This window comes from Thalassophryne amazonica, chromosome 11, assembly GCF_902500255.1.
Source record: "Thalassophryne amazonica chromosome 11, fThaAma1.1, whole genome shotgun sequence".
NCBI lineage: Eukaryota > Metazoa > Chordata > Actinopteri > Batrachoidiformes > Batrachoididae > Thalassophryne > Thalassophryne amazonica.
In genome coordinates, this window is record NC_047113.1 from 49561952 (window position 1) to 49587761 (window position 25810).

A 25810-nucleotide genomic window follows, 5' to 3' on the forward strand; every position below is an offset into this window, starting at 1 on the left:
TCGTATTTATTTCAGAATTTCTCTATTTCCAGGAGGCCTCTTATCATGGTCTCACGTCATCCAAAATAAAAAAAGGCCTAATTAAGGCAATTAAAGGTGTGATAATGCAAAGCTAAAATTCAAATTAATATACTCTTGTCAGGGTTAATGCAGTCTCAGTCACTTTCTCCTTTAAAAATCTCTGGAACTATCCTGTTCACTTTTGACACATACAAAAAAGAAATCTTTCAGAAATTCCTAGAAATGTAAAATGTTAAAATGAGCCAACGATCTCACCTCACATCCAACCTCAATAAAAGCAATGCACAGCATCACTTACACAACTGGCACAGTTTGCTGTGCTTACAGGTACATATGAGTAAAAAAGTTCTTAGCCCCACCTGGAAACAAAAGGTGTACCTTCCTGAAGATGTGACCTTCTTTGTGTGAAGGCATAGCGAAGCTTGAACATTGGTGGACCGAGTGCACTGGAGCTAAGGGAGACTATTTTGAAAACTAATGCAAGAATCTTTCTCATGTGACGGTTTCTGGGTGAGGCTGAGAACTTTTTGAGGTACCCTGGTATTCTGACAGAAAAAAACAAGTCCTTCGATTGTATAATTAACATCATGTACATGAAATAATTCTATAAATAAAACTGCATGAACCTGTGCAGTTTACCGTCATGTTATAGGACACTGTTCAGTCTATACAGCAGGAGGTAAAGTGTGGTGAAGGTTTAGAGATTTTGAGACATTTGAGGACACAGTAGACTGAATACACTGTGCCAGCAGTCTAGAGGAAAGGAAACAGTCTCTTCTTCAGGATATAAAGAACTGTGGCAAGAAAAAGTGCTAACGCCAGGAAAATAAGCAGTTTGTCAGTGAGTTCTCTGCGGTTGTACTTGGTGATAAGCTTCCTCCCAAGCTGAATGGTCCCCGTCATCGCCTTAAATTCATCACTGGTCTCTTGGATTGTCTTTGAGGAGGTGGCTACAAAGAGAGGAGCCAAAATTGGGTGAAGGGAAGTCAGTGTTTTGGTTTAAGACTTGTATGTCTCTGCCCTGCCTGCGATAGACTGGCCACCTGTGTGGGTTGTACTCCATCTTTTGCCCTGTGGCTGCTGGGATAGGCTCCAATCCCTCACCCCAACCCTTAACTGGAATAAGCTGGTTCTGAAAATGGTGGATGGATAGATGTTGGTGCGACTTGTGGCACTAAATCATTTACAACTCCTTTAACCGCAGCAACAGTGCCTCCCAGTGGCACGACATGGTATTCATGTCATAAAGCCATGCACATTATGGATAACTTTAAAAATTTCTATAATCTGCACCAGGTGTTGTCTTATTTATTCCTTTCTTTAAAGACACGTTTTAAGGGGTTACCTTTAGCTATAAACTGTATTTGTGGTCTATTTGAATGTATTTACAGTGTTCAAATTGTATTTGTTGGTTTTCACTATGACAATTTTCATGTTATTGTTTTAATAAAGCATCTTGTTTGTCTGAAAACTACTAATTGACTAGTTTATTATACAGTGGAAATTAAAACTATGTTTTTAAAAGAACCTCAGCTTATACCCTGACTGTGACACATGTGGGACATGCTGGCACTTTTGGTTAATTAGATTGTTTCACTTTTGTCCACTATGGCTGTGTTGTAATAATTTAACTGTATTTGTTTTATGTTTGTTTGCAAAAATCTCTCGCACAAAAAAAAACAAGCAATATTTTATTTTCAATTTGATCTTTATAGATTTAAAATAAATAAAATAACTTTTTGGGCCTAAAACAAAACATGAAAATATTCAGTAATATGTCCTCTACAACTTTCATGAACCATCGTTCTCAAACTGTGGTACGTGGGCTCCCTCTTGTACACCAAATCAACCAAACAAACTCATTTTTTTTAATAGCGTAATCAGCTGCTTTACTTCACATAATGTTAAGGCTAACTCAACAACTTCTCATTGAATCAATACAAACAAATGGAGCAGACTATCCACAATGAAGGATTTAACGACTTTGATCCTTAAACAAAACCAATCTGGCGCCAGTCTTTGCTGATGTTCACGCTCAACACCACAAATTCGTATCCCTCGCCTGGTGATGGACGCACCACCATCGCCCAGTGTGTCGCTCTGCTTGAGCCGTGTTCACACCGGAGCCACACGACACCAGAAATTCATCATTTGCTGCAGGAGCTGCGTCTGGATGACGGCCGCTTTTAGTGGTACTTATGCCTCTCCAGGACCCAGTTTGACGACCTCCTGTCCCATTCGCGTGCGCACGTGTGAGCAATAAAAAATAAAAAATAAAAAAACTGGCTGCCGCTGCTGCTCGCTCTCCCCTCAAACTCTGTCATAATTGTGTTATAAACCAGTCACCATTTGTTTTATTATACATCTCTGTAGTTAAAAAAAATTATCTTCACGGACGATTCGTTCGTGCGTGGACGTGAAAAAAAAAAACTGGCTGCTGCTGCGGTGCTGCTGCTCGCTCTCCCTTCCAACTCTGTCATAATTGTGTTATAAACCAGTCACCATTTGTTTTATTATATATCTGTGTAGTTAATAAATAAAATAATTTTCACGGGGAATTCGTTCGCGCGCACGTGAAAAAAAAAAATAACAACTGGCTGCTGCTGCAGTGCTGCTGTTCTCTCTCTCCTCAAACTCTGTCATAATTGTGAAATAAAGGACAAAAGGGACATAAGTCCTGCTCACAGGCTGGCTGCCAGAGACAGGATATGTCCACATCAAGTATAAACTCCAGACATCACCACATCACTACATATCCAGTCCCTGATTGGTCATCGCGACGTGACAAGACGAAAAAGTTCAGATTTTTCAACTTGTGGAGGAGGGCAACGCGAGGCGATATTGCGCCACAAACGCGCCATTTGCTCAAAACTGCTTCATTCGCGTCCATCACATCACATTGCGTGGCTTGAACTTTTGTGGCGCCACAACGCGTCCTTCCATAGGGATTACATGGCAACCTGTCGCCGCCGTCGCTCGTGTGTCGTCCGGTGTGAACGCGGCATGAAAGTGAAGCGAAATGAAGGAATATTTCTTAAGAGTCAGAATCAGCTCTGCAAACGAACTGAAATGAAGCAATGCTTCATAAGAGACGGGCTCAGGCCATCAAGTTATATTATAGAAATATACTATAAAAGAGTTATATCTATGACTCGGTCATAGAGTTATGGGCTCGGTTCTGTAAGCGAAGCAAAATTAATGTGTGCTAATACACACTTCAGATGCCGAGCTGCAAATCAGTTTCTGTTGTAACAAACAAACGTGATGGAGAGCAATTATAAATTGACAAAAATCTCCTACATGCGTCTAGGCTTATTTTGTTACATGTACAGGGTCCATCACTGTCAATACATGTAGGTGCGCACCAATTAATAATTCTCAAGCTTTTAACGCACGCTTCTTTGTTGATTCAATTTCCACAATAAAGATTTAAATTATTTCCAGACGTCATCTTCCAGAACAAGGGCGTCTTATGTGGGCAACAATTTCCGTCAGGAGGTGACGATGAATCTGTCTGAAAGGATGCACGAGGTCAGAATAAGACTTTTTATTTGCTCTGTGTGCTACAAACACAATGCTATCTACCACACTTCAGCATTCTGCTTACAAAAGTATATTAAATTACACAGTTAACAACAATAACGTCAGTAATTATAAGCAGCTGAGGTTACAAAGGCAGTGTTGTGACACTGTTTCACAAATGTTCTGTACGCTCAGTGTCTTTGTGCTGACGTGACCGAACCCGACCCAACCAGAATATCATTTTGAAATATTTGTCTGAACCTGACCCATCAGGCCCAGATCGAGTATCAACGCTCTAATTTGCAAAGACATGCAGTCATTTTGACAACTTCTCTGCCCTGCTCCTCTGTCAAAACGCACTGCAGATTCTGGACCGATGTGTATGTGAGAGAACTTGTTTTTTCTTTACTGCCAGACACAGTCCTGGATGTCACTGATGGTCCACGATGAATACAAAAATGCTTTAAGCCCTCAACTTCATTTTAAATGGTTCTAACTCATCATAATCCGTATGCTTTCTTCTATTTCGAGCTGTTGTGTTGTAACCAAGATCCCTCTACATGTTCATTCTTCCAGGGAGTTTTTCCTCACCACTGTTGCCAATGTGCTTGCTCAGCGGGTGGGGAAGGTTAAATCTTAGCCTTGTGAAGTGCCTTGGGACAACTATCTTGTGATTTGGTGCTATATAAATAAATTGAGTTGAATTATTTGAATTCCGGTTGTAATGGTGGTATTTGGAAAGCCAACTATTTTCTAAGGTGGTACTTACTGTAAAAAGATTGAGAACCACTGCTCTAGAATATAAACTACAGTTCTCACACACACATACACACCTTATTTTATATAGAGCCTACGGATGCTTGTTGGTTCAGTTAAACTGCATGTTATATCAAGTGACCACAGATTTCAGAAAAGACGTGCAGCACAAAATATATTCTGGTAAGGAGGAGGAGGGGTCACTCTTTTATGAAGTGATGTCTGTATTTTCTTTAGTTGTCAGCCATCAAAATTTGGACTGTAGATGTAAGAATTTGATATCTGTGGCCTTCTATTCAAAGCTGGACATTAAAAATTTAGGTGAATTAAAAAAAAGAAATAAAAAGATTGATAGAAGGATTTTTGGATTTTTGTTTTATTACATAAAGGGTATTTGAACTTTCTGAATGTTTATATCTGCAAAGAAGAAAATATTTTCAGTTAAGTTTAACAACAGGGCATTTCAAAAAGACACAAATGGGGACTACTGAAGTTTGATGGAGAGACTGACTTCAGGTTAAAGAAAGGTTGAATAGATTTTTTAGGTGGATGCAGATCCAGGAGTAACATTTCAATGATGTCATAATTTGGTGAAGCACCACTGTGAAGTGTGCACCCCAATGCCGTGCACAGCTGATGACTGATAAAGAAAACACGGTTGGGCCTTGGTGAAAGTATACACTGTCTGAGTAAAGTCATGGTGCAGCATTTTTTTAAAAAACAGAAATAACATTTTTAATTTAATTTTCCATTTTCTGTTTAGATGGAAACAAAAGTTGCCATTCATTTTGATGAGTCTCACTAACCTAGTGTGGTCATGGTCTCCTCGCTCTGCTGAACCTGCTGGGCCATCATTCGGCTGATACTCATCAGATTCTCAGTAATGCTACTGGCTGTTTGGCTCATCCCCTCTTTGGTCATCTTCCTAAAATAGAAAAAGGAAATTTCAGAAAGTGAAGGCACAGCTGCTTAAAGCAGTACGACATATTGGCAGCTCACCTTTGTCTCACGTCACTGTTGGCGTTGTTCAGAAGTGCTTGCTTTTCCATGTTGTCAATAGACAGTTTGCAGGCCAGGTTGGATTTCCTCCAAGCAGTCTGATTACTGCAAAATGGACACAAAATAAATCAATACATTTATTAGGCAATTATTAATTATAGCTAAGCAAGAGAGCTTTAGCAAATACTAACAGAGACAAGAGGACACGCCTCCTTCATGTCTAATGCTGGTGTAGTCTCCTTCAACACAAGTTCATCCATACCATACACACATTTTTGGTGGATGAAGGTTGTCTGCATTTAGTGCATATGACAAAAAAGACTGGATGGGACGCCATCAGCTGGTCACCAAATGACATTTCACTGGATTAAATAACACACGTCCCCAAAGTCAGTACGGAAAAAATACTGCAATTCTTCATGATATATGAATGAAAACTGTTTATTTCGAACATTTGATACAACAACAATTACAAGATAGATCAGTAAAGACAATAACAAAAAAGTTCCTACTGTGTACCCAACATGTCCGAAAAGGGGTAGGGTGAAGCATCAGCTTATTTATCCCTACCCCTTCTTCCCCACAACCAGTAATACCCTTTGCCACATATACACATAGATTCCTACACACCTAAACTGATATCAATATATATATATATATATATATAATATATATATATATATACACATATATATATATATATATATACACACATATATATATATATATATACACATATATATATATACATACACACACACATCAACATACATACACATATACATACACATACACATATATATATATATATACACATATATATACACAAACATAAATATACACCTACACATACCTACTTACATACAAAATACTATATATTTACAAGCCGAAGCAAAAAACAAAAACACCCTAACCCTCATTACCCTTCCTCCTCCCTATACCTAGAAAAAAACATATTTTTGTACCGCTGTTTGAACTGGTTCATGCTTGGACATTGCTTGAGCCCCACTCCCAATCTGTTCCACATCCTCACCCCACAGACAGAAATACAGAAACCTTTTAATGTTGTTCGTGCCCACTGATGCTTTAAATTAAATTTCCCCCTCAGACTGTAATCCCCTGATCTGTTAAAAAACATATTTTTAATATTTGCTGGAAGTAAATTGTTTATTGCTTTATACACAATTTGTACTGTTTGAAAATGAACCAAGCCTGTGAATTTTAAGAATTTGGATTGTAAAAATAGTGGATTTGTATGATCTCTATAGCCAGTATTATGAATAATTCTTATAGCTCTTTTCTGCATTACTGATAGTGATTGTGTTGTACCTTTATAAGTATTACCCCATACCTCTGCACAGTACTGTAAATATGGTAAAACCAGTGAGCAGTAAAGAATGCGGAGTGAGTTGTGGTCCAGAATATGTTTTGCTTTGTTTAGAACTGAAATGCTTCTTGACAGTTTACTTTGTATATGTTTTATATGAGTCTTCCAGTTTATCTTATCTATTATCACCCCCAGAAACTTATTTTCATGTACCCTTTCAATATCTACCCCCTCGACTTGTAACTGAACCTGTATGTCTGTATTACAATAGCCAAATAACATGTATTTTGTTTTACTTAAGTTTAATGATAATTTGTTTCTGTCAAACCATATTTTCAATTTTCCCATTTCTATACTGATCCTCCTCAGTAACTCCTGCAAATCCCCCCCTGAACAAAAAATGCTTGTGTCATCTGCAAATAATACTAATTTTAATATTTTGGAAACATTGACAATATCATTTATATAAATTAGAAACAGTTTTGGACCCAATACTGACCCCTGTGGGATGCCACAAGCATTGTCCAAGCATGATGATGTATATTCCCCCAACTTCACAAACTGTTTTCTGTTACTTAAGTAGCTTCTCACCCAGTGCAACACCAACCCCCTAATCCCATACTGTTCAAGTTTATTGATTAATATGTCATGATTGATTGTATCAAAAGCCTTTTTAAGGTCTATAAATATTCCAACTGAATGTAATTTGTGGTCTATGGCGTTTGTAATCTCCTCAACTGATTCTATTAATGCAAGTGATGTTGAACTATGTGCTCTGAATCCATATTGACTATCAGTAAGTAATTTATGTTTATTTATGAATTTGTCTAATCTATTATTGAATAACTTTTCTAATAATTTGGAAAATTGTGGAAGCAAAGAAACAGGTCTATAATTTGTGAAGTGGTGTCTATCCCCAGTCTTATACAGTGGCACAACCTTAGCTATTTTCATTTGATTGGGAAATTTACCGGTTTGAAATGATAAGTTACAGATGTATGTTAATGGTTCTACAATCCATTCAATGACCTGTTTTACCACCACCATATCAATTTCATTTAAATCGGTAGATGTTTTATATTTACAATTATTCACAATGTCTATAATTTCTTTTCCATCCACTGCTGTGAGGAACATTGAACAGGGATTTCTTTCTATGAGATTATTATCCCAATCCTCAGGTTGGGAATCGGGAATTTTTTCTGCCAAGCTTGGTCCAATATTTACAAAAAAATAATTAAAACCGTTGACTACCTCATCCTTATTTTCCTTCTTGACATTATTATCAATGAAATACTGAGGGTAACTCTGTTTTTTATTACCATTTTTGATAATGCTATTTAATATATCCCATATTCCTTTAATATTGTTTTTGTTATTATATAATATGTTACTATAATATTCCTTCCTACATACCCGTATAATATTAGTTAATCTATTTTTCTATTTCTTATATCTATTTTCTGCCTCTTTAGTCTTTAGTTTTATGAATTCTCTATACAGTGTATTTTTCTTATTACATGCATTTCGTAACCCTTTCGTCATCCATGGTCGAGCTTGGATTTTTTGTTTTCTGTAGTCTTGTTTAATTGGACAATTTTTATCATATAATGATGTAAATATTTGTAAAAAAAGTTTCATATGCACTATCAACATCACTTTCACTGTATACCTTTTCCCAGTTTTGCTCCTGTAAATCCTTCTTTAGTGTGTTCATGTTTTCCTCTGTCCGCACTCGCCTGTATTTTATTTTCTCCTCTGGCTGATTCCGCCGATGGTTTCTATTATAAACGATGAAAACTGGTAGATGATCACTAATGTCATTGATTAATAATCCACTCACAGTGTTATTCTCAATATCATTGCTGAATATATTATCAATTAAGTTAGCACTATGGGATGTAATTCTGCTTGGCCTGGTGATTTTTGGATATAAACTCATACTGTACATTATACTGATAAATTCATCTGTTATTTTATGCTTATTTGGATTGAGCAGATCAATATTTAAGTCACCACAAATGAACACAGTTTTTTGATTAGTTTTTGAGAACATTTTTCCCATACAGTCAGTGAATGTTTCAATACAAGATCCTGGTGCTCTATATATACAGCTGACTAATACATTTTTGCTTTTTTCTTCACATATTTCAATAGTTATACATTCTAATAAGTTATCAATCACAGTTGTCATATTGTCTACTATTTTATAATCCATGTTCTTATCCACATACACAGCCACTCCTCCTCCACTCTTATTCTTTCTGTTTACACAATTAAATTCATATCCATCCAGTTCAAAATCCATTCCTTTATCTTCATTGATCCATGTTTCTGATATAGCAATTATGTTAAATATTTTTTTAAACTGACTTAAATATTCTTTAATGTTGTTAAAGTTTGCATATAGACTTCTGCTGTTGAAATGGATTATTGATAATTTGTTATCCGTTCTAATGATCCGATTAAACTGTTCATCTGTATAATAGCAACAACTGTCATTGATATTTGAGAAGAAATTATTGTCCGGGTCTATATTGTGCTCCAAGTCCAGTACATTGTGGTCTGTGTATTTAAATGTTCTCAGTTCTACTTTTCCATGATCAGCAATCCTTTGAGTTATATCCTTCTTGTCTCCAGATGTAGATGAATAGGTAGTAGATGAATAGGTTCCTCTGGTCTGTGTCATGGTGTTGTGATGTGTTTGTGTCCTCATACCTTATTGGTCATATTTGTCCAGATCCTCGATGTTCCTGATTACCATAACCTTCGCTTGTTCTGGTGTTCCATTCAATTTGATAAATGTTTTGCAGTTGGATGTCCATGTCTGTTGAATTTTTCCCTGCTTTTTTAAGAAACGAGCTTTCCTGGCGATGTCTGCGTTTCTTTTGGTCAGATGTTCATTGATGAATACGTTTGTTCCTTTGAGTTTCCGTCCCTGTTTTAACAATGCCATTTTATGTTTTCTGTTGACAAACCTCATTATAACTGCTCGCTTGTCTCCATCCTCTCTCCTGGGCAGGGGGTGGCACGCTTCAATGTTATTACAGTCCATTTGAATACCTTTAGATTGCAGGAAGTCAGCCACCTGTTGTTCCACTGAGCTGGCCTCCTGCTCGCTGGCCTCCCCTCCGCTGTCTTCTGACACCGCCCGTGCGTAGGATCGAGGTTTAATATGAATTCCTGTAATAATAACGTCGTTCATCCTTGTGTACTGTTCCAACTCCGCAACACGGTTCTCCAGGTACACCAGACGCCGGTCTTTCTCGGCATTCTGGATCCGGAGAGCCTTCACTTCTTCCACCAGCTCCATAATGGATTTCTGCTGCATTTTAACCACAGAGATTTCCTCAGACAAAAAGTCCAGGGACTTCTTTATATCGTCTCCCTCCTCCGCCGTCAGTGCCTTCTTCGGACCCATGGTCAGATAACTCCGCGCTGGCGCCTCGGGCCTCGGTAAAGCCGCGCCGGTGGAACTGCGCTGACGCCTCGGGCTTCAGGTGGAGCCGCGCCGGTGGATGTGCGCTGACGCCTCGGGCCTCGGTAAAGCCGCGCCGGTGGAACTGCGCTGACGCCTCGGGCTTCAGGTGGAGCCGCGCCGGTGGATGTGCGCTGACACCTCGGGAGACAGTCCAGGGTCCGGTTTGGATTGTCGGTTTGGGCGTAATGATCAGTCCTGGAGTCTGAGATGCACTGAGGGTTGTTGTTATTCTGTCTGTCACAATAACAGACGAACATGCCTTCCTCGCTCCCCGTCGTCCTCTCACAGAGTCTCAGTGTTTGTGGACTGTCCTGCTGGCACTATATGAAAAACCCCTTTTTAAAACGTGTCAATTTTCCACTGATCATCCTTGAGATGTTTTTCATTTTTTGTAATTTACACGTAATGTACATGACCATAGCCATTAAGGAACCACAGCCACCTACGGTGCATCCGGAAAGTATTCACAGTGCCTCACTTGTTCCACATTTTGTTACGTTACAGCCTTATTCCAAAATGGATGCATTTTTTTCATTAAATTTCTACATACAATACCCCATAATGACAATGTGAATTTTTTTTAATTTTTGCAAATTTATTAAAAATAAAAAACTAAGGGAGTATAAGTATTCACAGCCTTTGCCATGATGCTCAAAATTGAGCTAAGGCACATCCTATTTCCACTGATCATCCTTGAGATGTTTCTACAGCTTAAGTGGAGTCTACCTGGGTTAAATTCAGTTGATTGGACACGATTTGGAAAGGCACACGCCTGCCTACATATAAGGTCTGACAGTTCACAGTGCATGTCACAGCACAAACCAAATCAATGGAAGTGTCTGTAGACCTCGAGACAGAATTGTCTTGAGTCAAGACACAAATCTGCGGAAAGGTACAGAAACATTTCTGCTGCTTTGAAGGTCCCAATGAACACAGCGGCCTCCATCATCCTTAAATGGAAGAAGTTCGGCTCCACCAGGACTCTTCGTAGAGCTGGTCGCCTGTCTAAACTGAGCGATCATGGGAGAAGGGCCTTGGTCAGGGTGACCAAGACCCTGATGGTCATTCTGTCAGAGCTTCAGCATTCCTTTGTGGAGAGAGGAGAACCTAGCAGAATGACAACCATCTCTGCAGCAATCCACCAATCATGTGTGTACGGTACAGTGGGATTGAGGGAAAGATGAATGCAGCAATGTACAGAGACATCCTGGATGAAAACCTGCTCCAGAGTGCTCCTAACTTCACACTGGAGTGACAGTTAATCTTTCAGCAGGATAATAACCCTAAGCAGACAGCCAAAAAATCAAAAGGAATAACTTCATGACAACTCTGTGAAAGTCCTTGAGTGGCCTACCTACAGCCCAGACCTGAATCCAATTGAACATCTCTGAAAAGATATGAAAATGGCTGTGCACCAACATGGGCGCAATTTGGTGGGGGATAGGGGAGACATGTCCCCCCCCCCACCACCTTTTCAACCGGGGGGACAGAATATGGTATGCCCCCCCCCCCCCACCTTCTGACATATATGTGTGTACTTGAAACATGCTATGCCAGTCTTATGTGCAAACCATGTCAGTCTTATGTACAAAACCATGTCAGAATAGTATCTTTGTTTATGCAAGTTTGTATTTTTAGCAGCACTGACTTGTTTACAACACCTGTTTCTTGTTTGTCACATTCAGAATTTTCTGGGACTGTATTTGCCCAGATTTGAAACCAAAAATAGTTGCCTCTAGGGACTAGTGTCTACACATAAGTATCAATGGACCATATGCTAATTTGCAATTATTGCCCATCAGCAATTATTGCTTGATCTCCAAAATCAGTCTATGCAAGCGAAATTATGTTCAGTATGAGTGTTGTCATTAGTGCCACTTCGAAAATTAAATTCATGATAAGTAATTTATCCTAAACTTATGATCTGTTTTTTTCAAACTTATGCAAAAACAAATCTTGAGAAAAAAAAAATATAGTATGCGATAGTTAATAATTATTAAGAGCCTTTTCTTTCATATTTATGAATACATTTTACCACATTGCAGTTGTTTTTTAATGAGAACTCAACCTATCATTCTTTTTGAGTTCTACACGTGGTGATACCTTATTTACACCAGGATGTTAATAAAATCAATGCTGGCTATGCTCAGAATAAAGTACTTATATCCACAGTTTCAAATTGTACAACCCCTGGCAAAAATTATGGAACCACCGGCCTCGGAGGATGTTCATTCAGTTGTTTAATTTTGTAGAAAAAAAAAGCAGATCACAGACATGACACAAAAATAAAGTCATTTCAAATGGCAACTTTCTGGCTTTAAGAAACACTATAAGAAATCAGGAAAAAAATTGTGGCAGTCAGTAACAGTTACTTTTTAGACCAAGCAGAGGGAAAAACATATGGAATCACTCAATTCTGAGGAAAAAAATATGGAATCACTCAATTCTGAGGAAAAAATTATGGAATCATGAAAAAGAAAAGAACGCTCCAACAGATCACTAGTATTTTGTTGCACCACCTCTGGCTTTTATAACAGCTTGCAGTCTCTGAAGCATGGACTTAATGAGTGACAAACAGTGCATTGATTGATGATGTGACAGCCATCTCCCCAGTGCCTTTACCTGACATGCAGCCCCATATCATCAATGACTGTGGAAATTTACATGTTCTCTTCAGGCAGTCATCTTTATAAATCTCACTGGAACGGCACCAAACAAAAGTTCCAGCATCATCACCTTGCCCAATGCAGATTTGAGATTCATCACTGAATATGACTTTCATCCACAGTCCACGAATGCTTTTCCTTAGCCCATTGTAACCTTGTTTTTTTCTGTTTAGGTGTTAATGATGGCTTTCTTTAGCTTTTCTGTATGTAAATCCAATTTCCTTTAGGCGGTTTCTTACAGTTCGGTCACAGACGTTGACTCCAGTTTCCTCACATTCGTTCCTCATTTGTTTTGTTGTGCATTTTCGATTTTTGAGACATATTGCTTTAAGTTTTCTGTCTTGACACTTTGATGTCTTCCTTGGTCTACCAGTATGTTTGCCTTTAACAACCTTCCCATGTTGTTTGTATTTGGTCCAGAGTTTAGACACAGCTGACTGTGAACAACCAACATCTTTTCCAACATTGCGTGATGATTTACCCTCTTTTAAGAGTTTGATAATCCTCTCCTTTGTTTCAATTGACATCTCTCGTGTTGGAGCCATGATTCATGTCAGTCCACTTGGTGCAACAGCTCTCCAAGGTGTGATCACTCCTTTTTAGATGCAGACTAACGAGCAGATGTGATTTGATGCAGGTGTTAGTTTTGGGGATGAAAATTTACAGGGTGATTCCATAATTTATTCCTCAGAATTGAGTGAGTCCATATTTTTTTCCCTCTTCTTGGTCTAAAAAGTAACCGTTACTGATTGCCACAATTTTTTTTTCCTGATTTCTTATAGTGTTTCTTAAGCAGGGGTGTTGACCAAGTGGTTAATGCACTTGGTTTTCAGTTCAGAAGGTTCCGGGTTCAAATCCCACCCCTGCCACATTTCTCCATGTAACGTGGAGTTGCGTCAGGAAGGGCATCCGGCGTAAAACCTGCGCCGATTCAACATGCAGATCCACCTTGGATTTGCTGTGGCGACCCCAAGTGCAAACAAGGGAGCAGCCAAAGGGACTTACTTTTTATAGTGTTTCTTAAAGCCAGAAAGTTGCCATTTGAAATGACTTTAGTTTTGTGTCATGTCTGTGATCTGCTTTTTTTTCTACAAAATTAAACAACTGAATGAACATCCTCCGAGGCCGTGATTCCATAATTTTTGCCAGGGGTTGTATAAGTCAAATGGTGTCCACTTTATGGTCTTCTCAAAACATTAAATTTACTGTTCTGGATGCTCAGAATGCATCTGAGCTTATCTAGTAGAAACCATTGGCTTCTGGGGGCCTAAAGCGGCCCCCAGACCCCTGCCTTCGGCCCTGTGGGCCTCACACTTTGTCCCCCCAATTTCTAGTTCTAAATTGCGCCCTTGAGCACCAACACTCCCCATCCAACCTGATGGAGCTTGAGAGGTGCTGCAAAGAGAAATGGGCAAAACTGCCCAAAGATAGGTGTGCCAAGCTTGTGGCATCATAGTCAACAAGACGTGAAGCTGTAATTGCTGCCAAAGATGCATCAGCAAAGTATTGAAGAAAGGGTGTGAATACTTATGTACACGTAATTTCTTAGTTTTTTTTTTTTTAATAAATTTGCAAAAAAAAAAAAAAAAAAAAGCTTTTCATGTTGTCATTATGAGGTGCTTGAGTAGAATTTTGAGGGAAAAAAATTATTTACTCAATTTTGGAATAAGGTTGTAACAACAAAATGTGGAAAACGTGAAGCGATATGAAGACTTTCCAAATGAACTGCATGTCAACACCAAGATTCAACTGTTCCATGATCCAAGAACAACCTGGCCATATTTTACGTATGTCCCCCTTTTTTCAACATACTGAACACAAATGGATAGAGGTGATCAGGTGATTTCTGGCCACCATTCAGATGACAAGGTAAGTATTAATGTGAACATTTAGAAAAATCTGAATATTTCAAATTAAGTTCAAAACATTACCTCAACATCTGTTTTCTGTGTCCCTCTACCTGATTCAACAAAGCTTGCTTGTCTGACTCTTTGTCCTGTTCCATCGCCATCTGTGCTAAATCCTGTCAGAAACAAAACACATGCATTTTTATATCATATTTTCACACCAGAATCAGGTACAAGAATATGGAGCTAAATCAAGGCCAAAAGTTTTGTAATCTGAAAATAAAAAAGATTGAAAAAATAAATTTTGAAACTGAAAATTAAAGTTTTGTAATCTGAAAATAAAAAAAGATTGAAAAAATAAATTTTGAAACTGAAAATTCAATGTTTGTTCTTGAATTTTATAATCATTTGAAAAGTGTTATCAAAATAAAAATAAGTGTAAGATATATATTTTTCAGTTTAAATAAATTTTGGATTCAGCTCTGTAATTTTTTGATCAAATAATTTTTTTCATTCATACGAGTATTTCTTTTTTTCACTTTCAGATCTTATTTTTTTACTTTCAAACTTTTGACCCCGTTCTGGCATGGGAGGGCGTGGCTTCGATTGAAGAGGGGCGTGGAATTGTGAGTGACAGGAGAGCAATCAGTCCTCACATGATGTTGCTTTCAGGAAATATGGGTACTTTATACAATTATAGACTTTTGATGAGGTGTACCCGTGATTATGCGGACCTGGTTCGCATAATCCTGATTCCTGTGACGTCATGACGACGCAGGAATGTCTGCGTCAGGTGCGCGCAGCAGGGGGCAGAGAGAAGGTGAGAACGCAGCCTGCAGGTTCTCTGCCCAGAGGAATCAGAGTGCACAGTCTGTCTGTGCACTCTGATTTATCTTCTAGTTTACGAGTATATTTGTGCTGAGCTGCAGGTCTGCGCTCTGGCTCTAACTTCTTAATAGGACTAGCTGTTAAAAATCCCAAATAATCAGCAAATCAATTGTTGGAGGTGCCCTCTTAGATGGGATGGGATCAATGATCACAAGGTGCCACCACCATGCCACATCTTCAGTTGTTTGCCCCGAACGTCATTGGGTGTTTCGGCCACTTACAACAAGACACCCTCTGCCGAGGTTGGCCCATCCCAGGCTGATCAGACCCGGGCATGCAGCATATGGGAGGGGGCACCTGGCGGTCATTTGGAAGCCCAAGTTGCCTCTTTGCATTTCAGCCACAACCAGTGACTGCTCCGCTCTGCTACAGTGGCAAGTTCTTTGATTAGCTTCCTTTGGGCCTGCCCTCTGATCCCTACTTCTTTCAGGAACTTTGTGGTGGATCTGGCTACAAAGCCTCTACAGCCGACCTCCACTGGCCACACCTTCACACTCCAGCCCCGCCCCTCTGCTTCAGCTGCTAGGTTGGAATATCGCAGTCGCTTCCTTTCAAATGCCTCATCGATGGCATGAGTTCTGTTATAGTTTATCTTTCCTACTTTGACAGCGAGATGCGCGTGAGATGTCTGGAGTTATACTTGATGTGGACATGTCCTGTCAATCAGTCTGTGAGCAGGACTTTTATGGACTGTATTTAAACACATTTGTGAGAGAAGACCGAGGAGCTGCTGCAGCCAGCAGCTTTTTTTTCTGTGCCCTTAGTTTTTACAGCATTGTTTACACGGCGTCGTCATGACGACGCACAACGCAACTCGAAGCGGGCCAAAGTAGGTGTTGTATCGCGTTATCTGATTGGTCGTTATCGATAGAAGGCATTGCTCGATTGGCTAGCACTATGCTGCACGCGAGGTGTACTCGGCTCCACCAGCGGTCAACTCGGCATGTGGTACAGCTCAGAAAGTGGTGAAAGGGGCCAATCAGAAGTTGGCAAAATCACATACCATATAATAATGATAGATAATGACTTAGCACTTTCGCTCCACTGTATTGTCTTGATACCTGTAAATAAAGTGATGCTAAAGATGTCTATTACAAGTAATTCTAGACTACTCTTGGTCATTTTTGATGTTTAAAAACTGGAAAATATGCAAGATTGTAAAGTTTAACACCTATACCAAAAAAACGATGTGTCCCAAATCCACACAAGACCATGAACGCAGCGCAGCATCACCGCATGGAAATGAGGCAGGTTGCTCATTTTACAGGCTGCAGTGGAGTGTTACGAGCTTTCTAAGTGACACACAGAGACCTGGCTCAGCAGATCTGAAGGAAGCTTTAATATGGACATAACCAAACAGACCACCGGTAAATCTAAATCCAGAGCCGCCCGGAAGAGTGCTCCGGCTACCGGCGGTATGAAGAAGCCTCGCCGTTACAGAACACTGGCACTGTGGCACTCCGCCGTTACCAGAAATCCACCGAGCTGCTGATCCACAAGCTGCCCTTCCAGCACCTGGTGAGAGAAATCGCTCAGACCGACCTCTGCTTTCAGAGCTCCACTGTGATGCTCTGCAGGAGGCAGCAAGGCACCTGGTCGACAGCTTGCGGATCAGCAGCTCGGTGGATTTCTGGTAGCGGCGGATCTCTCTCATCGCCTCAGTGCCGGGCCTGTAACGGTGAGGCTTCTAAACCCTGCTGGTAGCCGGAGCGCTCTTCCGGGCGGCTTTGGATTTGGATTTATGGGCGGTCAACTTTGTTACATCATCATTAAATTCACTATCCGGTACAACATACGGATCCAATGAACCAACTGCTACACATCGATCACAATAAACAGCTTTATCTGGAGGGTTTAAAGCCTCATAATAAGCTTTCATTCTCTCTATTCTTTCACGTGCCAGCCGTGTAGTAAATAAATGATGGAGACAGGAGCAGAGTCATTATCTATCAAAGTACCCACGTTTCCTGAAAGCAACATCATGTGAGGACTGATTGCTCTGCTGTCACTCACAATTCCACGCCCCTCTCAATCGAAGCCACGACAGAACGGGGACAAAAGTTTGAAACTGAAAAAATAAGATCTGAAAGTGAAAAAAGATCTGAAGGTGAAAAAAAGAAATATGAATGAAAAAATATTTGATAAAAAAAAATTAGAGCTGAATCAAAAATTTATTTAAACTGAAAAATATATATTACACTTATTTTTTTGATAATACTTTTTAAATGATTATACAATTCAATAACAAACACTGAATTTTCAGTTTCAAAATTTATTTTTTCAATCTTTTATTTTTAGATTACAAAACTTTTGGCCTTGATTTAGCTCCATACAAGAAGCCAACTCAACATTCAACATTGGGCTCTATAATGTCTAATTTACCTGAATCCGCAATCTGAGACTGTGGAAGCTATTTTTGACATCCACATTCAGTTCTGTCAGCTTACTCTGTGGTCCTGCGCACTCAGTAATATCCTGGTGAGACAGAAATATGTACAATAACGTATGGAATATGTGTCTTTCACTGAGCACAATTTTCTGACTTGCAACCAAAATGGAATCTTTGTTGACTATTTGTAGACAACTGGAGTGACTTTCAAGTCCAGCTGACACGGGGGGGATGTTTTTGAAAGGGACTAGTTCCTCATACAAGCTATACAATGACAAAGGTTTCATAAACTAGGAAATTCTGTCAAGTATAAAATATATATATATATATATTTTTTTTAAGCAAATGTTCTATTCCTTTGCTGTCCTGATTCCTTTACTGGCTGCTCCTTCAAGTGATGGAGTCAGACGTTAATATTAGCATTATCTGACAGCAAAGCAGGAAGGAAAAAAAAAAAGCAACTTCCTCTGTCAGTGTTACCTACCAACGTGTCCTGCCGTAACGTAGCATTATGTAACCTTACCAGTTAAATATTCGCACCTGGATAAGAGCCTTTATTTCCAAGTCATATTTGACTATTTCTTGTTCACATATTCGAACGTGAACATCTGACGACGCCATGTTGCCAACGTAGCCAGGCGACGAGCCGGCGGAAACTACGGCAGCCGGAGGAGGCCAGTGGACACAACGACATTTGACGAACTGACACTTGAAAAATAACAAAACCTGAACGGATCGAAAGCAGCAGTTTATTAATAAAACATACTCTGCTCACCAAATTTGATTTACTCATCTATATATGAAACTTTTATATTACACACATATATATTAGTAGTACATTAGCCAAATGAAAATAATGTTAAAATGTAAATTAGAGGAAATAAAAGACTTGCGTTAATGAAAGTTTACAGGTATCACATTTGTCCTATTGTGCACGACCCGTGGTGCAAGAGCACGATAAACACCCAAAGATTGTATTACTATTATTATGACAAGATTCACTGTAATGTTTTTAGTGTTAAATTAGATTTAATAAAAAAAATAAAAAAAAAACAGCCCAAGGAAAAGCTTTTCACTTCTTTTTAGGGTCAAAGTTCAAAACGTGTTCAGTTGTATCAAATAGAACCTTAGTCTTTAGCCTCAACAGTTACTGATATTTGTGAAGCGTATACATTTTATTTAGCAACAGTGCTCATGTATAATGTTTTATTTATTTATTTCTCACCAAAATTAACACACGTCAACAGACACACACACATACACAAAACCCTAGGTCACATGTTTGTAAAAAGTTTCTTCCTTCCACTTTCATATGACAACCAGGAAGTGGGCTTTACTCACCAAAAGAAATTAAATTAAAACGAAGTGCTGGAACACACTTAAATTCATACGGACATTGACAGTCATTGACAGACTCTGCGCAAACATATTGCGCTATATTTCCCTTCCTGAATATTTTGAGGGGACGGCGCCCTGGCGCCCTCTAATGACCAGTCGCCCTTGATGGTAAACAAAGATATTGTGGCACTGTCTTTCTGGGTCAAATGGAAATGTTTATTTACAACCCCCCCCATCCCAAGGGTGGGAAAACCCTATACTCTGCTGTCTCCCTGCACACTTGTACGGTAGGTGGCAATATCACGTTAATGTCAATTGCTATCTTGAAATTCAATCATTAACTGCTAACAATTGTGAAAAGAGGAAAAAAGTCACAAAGTCACACGCACAACTCACTGGTAACTGATTATTTTATTAAAGATACAGAATAAACAATGAAGTCAAACAACAGACCAGTTTGTTTTGTTTTCTTCTTAGAATTAAGGCAAATTATAAACAGCAATAATAATAACAACAATAGTAATAATGTATAAATTACTTCACGAAAACACCATGTGAATGTTGAGCTCATTAAAAAAAACAAACAGCAAGGCTACGATAAATCAGGTATGTCCAAGGCACCATTGTGGACGTCCGTCAACAGCCACAAAGGGATCTGGATTTAAAGAGATTCAGAGTGTGAGACATCAGCGTGGATTTAAGGGAAAATGCACTTCTGGTAAACAACAGCGTCACGTCCATCCCTGTTGCGAGAATGCACAATAAAATCACCACAAGGAGTTTTTATGGGAAGGTGTGTCAAGGAAGAAACATCATGTGCTGATAAATTAAAAGTTTAATATTTTTCTCTTTCACAGGGAAACACTTTACCTGCACTGTTAGCAGTCCTGATGAGGTGAATCAAGACCAGTGATGGTACAGGTACCATATGGTGTCAACGGAGAGTTGGGGCCCAAGAAGTGGGTTCAGTTGGGCCAGATATGCTATTAACCAGCTGTCAGACAGAGCACATAAAAATATCAATTCTAACTACTCAACATGCATTTCAGAATGTGACGTTTATTTGTTTTGTGAAATGTTTTGTAATTTGAGTTGATAGCATGACCCAAGCAGAGGGTCACCCCTTTGAGTCTGGTCTGCTTGAGTTTTCTTCCTCAGAGGGAGTTTTTCCCTTACCACTGTCACCTGTGTGCTTGCTCTGGGGGTTAGTAAGGTTAGACCTTACTTGTGTGAAGCACCTTGAGGCAACTTTGTTGTGATTTGGCGCTATATAAATGAAAATAAATTGAAATTAAAAATTGATCTACAAAAGTACATAATGTGGTTTATTTACCCTTTTGTAAGAAATGCTTATATAACTTCTGTTTATATAACTTTTTCAAAAGATTAACATTTTTTAGAACGTGTGGACATAGCATTAAAACTGAGAATCTTCAGAAAATATCCTCAGTTGGCTGCAGAATTCTGTATTGTTTTATGTTGTTGTTACTATTTTTTCCCTTGACTGCCCTTTTTTCTACATCTGGTGAAACATGACACTGTCTGCACATGGACCAAGTGTGTCAGAAAGAAATTAAGCAATTCCTGTTTTTCATCACAGTGGAACACAAGCCCATCATTTGTTATTTATAATATATATGCAATTAATTCTGGTTATACCATCGTTCACATTCTAAGAACACACACGCTGTTAGAATGCAAACATAAAAACACATACCAACACATAAAGCAATTGTAACAGGTGAACTTACAACAGGTAACAGCAGACTGCCGTTAATACCAACATGGTAACAATCACTCTGTAGGAAACAAAAGCAAAAACAATTACAAATGGGAATCAAGTTCATGTCAAATGATCATAAAAATGTTCCACATTATATTTGTGATGATCTTCTCAGACAAGTCACAAACAGCTAAAGAAGGGAAGTTGCTCAATGTGGAATGTTTTCCATATTGGGACTAAACACAGAGAAACAGTCTAGACATGACAAAGGTCAGCATTAGGAAATCACACTTGATTTAATTTGATATGGTAAAATGACTTCCAATGCCCAAAATGCAATACAAATACTGCTACCAGGTAGGTCTGGAAGGAATGGATGAAAAGTTTTGCTGGAAGATATAATGCATCAGAATATATCACGATAAACAATAATATTGTCATTGTTTTAAGACCATTTTATCCATCCATGCATTTTTTTTTTATACCCGTTTACTCCAGTTAAGGGTCATGGAACCCTGCCCCAGCAGTCATAGGGCATGAGGCAGGTTACACCCTGGACAGGACGCCAGTCTATCACAGGGTCACATATAGACAAACAAACATTCACACCCGCATGCACACCAACGGACAATCGAAAGTTCCAATCCACCTAACAAGCATGTCTTTGTATGTGGGAGTAGCTGAAGCACCCGGACATAACCCACACAAACATGGGGAGAATATGCAACTCCACACAAAAGACCTCACGTGGGTAGCGATCCCACAATCTTCTTGCTGTGAGACAACTGTGCTAACTGTGCTGCCAAGATAAAGGATAAGGTGTAAAATTTGTGCCAATTACCAATGCAGGTCTGGCTATATCCACTGTGGTGACCCTAAACAAACGGTTGCAGTCAAAAGAACAACATATGTGGTTGTTTGTTTTTTCTTCTTTTTGATTTGTTGCACCAGACTGCCTTCAATATTTTGTCAATTTTAGGTTTGGTTGATTTTTGCACAAATGACGGCATCCCACAAAACGGCTCTATGTACAGACTTGAAATCATAGCAGGTAGCGTTGCTATTCAGCGACTATCCCATCTGTGAAATCTAAAACAAATTCACATATAAAACTTCAACTATTGTAATAACTTGGTACAGTTGTATGCCTAACTAACATGCAGCCTGAACTCATACGGGGGGACAGTGACTCAATATAAATGTGGATAGGTACACTTTGGCTTTGACATTCATATTTCAGACAAAAGGGGTTACTGCTTTTATTCTATCAAACTTTCTGGATGGAATAATGCAGTCACTTTGCTTCAAATGCCTGGTTTGCTCGTTGCAGCATGTGAGAGCAGAGCTGAGCCCACCTCCGACAGAGAACGGGACGAGATGGACAGCAGCAGTGCAACTCTGCAACTCGCTGAAATGCATGTAAAGGAAGACACAATACACACAGAAAGACTTGATTGAAATCGGACGTTGCATCCCGATCAGGAATCTGATATAGACTTTATCCTCATGATTTTGATCAGCGCTATTTCAAGCTCATTATTGCAGATTAAAGGGCCTTTCATACGTCGGAAGCGTCAGAGGTATCAAGAATCGGTCTAAAAAGCATTATTTTCAATGAGACACATTGCTTTTTAGAGGCGTTAGAAGCGCCGCATCAAAAGCCGAGCTAAAGCGACACTTCTGACAGGAGCACGCATTGCCGCTTGTCGGCAGGGGCCGATGCGGTCAAAATTAAACCCAATCCAACTTTCGACGCTCTTGAGCTGTGATGTAGCTTCGCACTGTCCAACAGGAACGACGTGTCGGGCCAAAGCAGGGAAGACTAGTGGAAGAAACCACTGATCTGTACAAAACAGAAACGTATCACAGGACTGCTCATTTACAACCCCTGGCAAAAATTATGGAATCACCGGCCTCGGAGGATGTTCATTCAGTTGTTTAATTTTGTAGGAAAAAAGCAGATCACAGACATGACACAAAACTAAAGTCATTTCAAATGGCAACTTTCTGGCTTTAAGAAACACTATAAGAAATCAGGAAAAAAAATTGTGGCAATCAGTAACGGTTACTTTTTTAGACCAAGCAGAGGGAAAAAAAATACGGACTCACTCAATTCTGAGGAATAAATTCTGGAATCACCCTGTAAATTTTCATCCCCAAAACTAACACCTGCATCAAATCAGATCTGCTCGTTAGTCTGCATCTAAAAAGGAGTGATCACACCTTGGAGAGCTGTTGCACCAAGTGGACTGACATGAATCATGGCTCCAACACGAGAGATGTCAATTGAAACAAAGGAGAGGATTATAAATCATCACGCAATGTTGGAAAAGACGTTGGTTGTTCACAGTCAGCTGTGTCTAAACTCTGGACCAAATACAAACAACATGGGAAGGTTGTTAAAGGCAAACATACTGGTAGACCAAGGAAGACATCAAAGCGTCAAGACAGAAAACTTAAAGCAATATGTCTCAAAAATCGAAAATGCACAACAAAACAAATGAGGAACGAATGGGAGGAAACTGGAGTCAACGTCTGTGACCGAACTGTAAGAAACCGCCTAAAGGAAATGGGATTTACATACAGAAAAGCTAAACGAAAGCCATCATTAACACCTAAACAGAAAAAAACAAGGTTACAATGGGCTAAGGAAAAGAAATCGTGGACTGTGGATGACTGGATGAAAGTCATTCAGTGATGAATCTCAAATCTGCATTGGGCAAGGTGATGATGCTGGAACTTTTCTTTGGTGCCGTTCCAATGAGATTTATAAAGATGACTGCCTGAAGAGAACATGTAAATTTCCACAGTCATTGATGATATTGGGCTGCATGTCAGGTAAAGGCACTGGGGAGATGGCTGTCATTACATCATCAATAAATGCACAAGTTTATGTTGATATTTTTGACACTTTTCTTATCCCATCAATTGAAAGGATGTTTGGGGATGATGAAATCATTTTTTAAGATGATAATGCATCTTGCCATAGAGCAAAAACTGTGAAAACATTCCTTGCAAAAAGACACATAGGCTCAATGTCATGGCCTGCAAATAGTCCAGATCTTAATCCAACTGAAAATCTTTGGTGGAAGTTGAAGAAAATGGTCCATGACAAGGCTCCAACCTGCAAAGCTGATCTGGCAACAGCAATCAGAGAAAGTTGGAGCCAGATCGATGAAGAGTACTGTTTATCACTCATTAAGTCCATGCCTCAGAGACTGCAAGCTGTTATAAAAGCCAGAGGTGGTGCAACAAAATACTATTGATGTGTTGGAGCGTTCTTTTGTTTTCAATGATTCCATAATTTTTTATTCAGAATTGAGTGATTCCATATTTTTTTCCCTCTGCTTGGTCTAAAAAAAGTAACCGTTACTGACTGCCACAATTTTTTTCCTGATTTCTTATAGTGTTTCTTAAAGCCAGAAAGTTGTCATTTGAAATGACTTTAGTTTTGTGTCATGTCTGTGATCTGCTTTTTTTCTACAAAATTAAACAACTGAATGAACATCCTCCGAGGCTGGTGATTCCATAATTTTTGCCAGGGGTTGTATAGAGCAGTTTTCTGAAGAAAAATCCTTGGAAACGTTTTTTGTTGTTGTTGCTTGTTACCTCAAAATTTCTGATTACTGTTAAAAAAAGTTTAGAACACTTGTAATTAAAATAGCTAAATCAATAAATGGTTCTTTAAAAACCTTTGATCTGTAAATTAAACCCACCTGTTATTTCAGATTAGATAATTTCTTGTTTAACATAAGGAACCTTGGACATTTATTTTTAGACAAATAAAATAACATGGAAATTTGTACATTTTTTAAGTCTGGTAGATTATTACTAGATTGTTCAAGCTATCTCAAGGAGAAGTGCACTGTTTAAGTGATAAATAATAAAATAAGGTGATTAAAATGAAAATATTATATATTTGGCATTTGTTCCTTGTTCATTCAGTTTTTTTAAAGTATCGGATCGGGACTTGGTATGGGCAGATACTCAAAATCAGATGACTCGGAATCGGATCGGGGCCAAAAAAAACCTGATAGGGACATCCCTACCCACGACCCACATAAATACACACTTAAAAAAATATACACACACACACACACAAAAAGACATGCAGGTTAGGTGAACTGGAACCTTTATACTTGTAATTGCCCAGGTCTCCCTTGCAAAAGAGATCTTTATCTCAAGGGGACTAACCTGGTTTTATATACATACATACACACACACACACATATATATATATATATTGAACAACGTGTTGATCTATCGTGGCAGGCCTAGTACCGGGATTATTTGAAGCATCTCTGGGACAAAAGAGACCTTTCAAATTAGTTTCAGTAAAGTTTGCAAAGCTTACAATGGCAGACATCTGAAAAGGCTACAGCGAATGTAAGTGTAAAATATATACACACACACACTAGTTATTTAATATTTTGTAAATCTGTTCGGATTAAAGGAGTCACGAGACTGTACAAAGTTAGCTCGCCGTTAGCTAGTGAAGCTAACACTCACCCTCTGTTTGGTCCTTTGGGAATAAACCACGGCACCACTCCTCCAACAATGCCCCAAAACAGGGTCATAACAGTTACAGCGACCACGATACCTTGTTCTACCATGTCGGTGCTCCGTTCAGAACCAGGAATATTACCAAAAATACAAACTTCTAACTTGAGAGAACTTTCTGTCTGAGGAGCTAAAGGAAGCGAGGTCACATGACCGTCAGCCAGAGGAGGAAGTTAACGAGAGAGAGAGAAAATAAACTTTTAGCTTTTTTGTATTATTTCAGCCGCAACTATTACCATGGGCTTAGGACGTTTTTCTGAAGTATGTATTACTACCCACACACACAACACGGT

General features: G+C 39.1%; 2 protein-coding genes across 2 annotated transcripts; both read right to left on the minus strand.

Annotated features, from left to right (window-relative positions):
- Positions 1-198: 198 nt before the first annotated feature.
- Positions 199-18579, minus strand: LOC117520251 (vesicle transport protein SEC20-like). The gene is made up of 6 exons (XM_034181565.1): positions 18437-18579; positions 17890-17982; positions 14704-14795; positions 5299-5403; positions 5106-5224; positions 199-971 (listed from the first exon to the last, which is right to left on the minus strand). Exons 1-6 carry the CDS (start codon positions 18515-18517, stop codon positions 775-777), a joined length of 687 nt encoding a protein of 228 aa, XP_034037456.1. The 5' UTR covers positions 18518-18579; the 3' UTR covers positions 199-774.
- A 1539-nt stretch (positions 18580-20118) lies between these two features.
- LOC117520716 (V-type proton ATPase subunit e 1-like) lies at positions 20119-25691 on the minus strand. Its single transcript, XM_034182017.1, has 3 exons — positions 25467-25691; positions 20986-21033; positions 20119-20228 (listed from the first exon to the last, which is right to left on the minus strand). The coding sequence occupies exons 1-3, from the start codon at positions 25568-25570 to the stop codon at positions 20135-20137; spliced, it is 246 nt and encodes an 81-aa protein (XP_034037908.1). The 5' UTR covers positions 25571-25691; the 3' UTR covers positions 20119-20134.
- Positions 25692-25810: the final 119 nt, after the last annotated feature.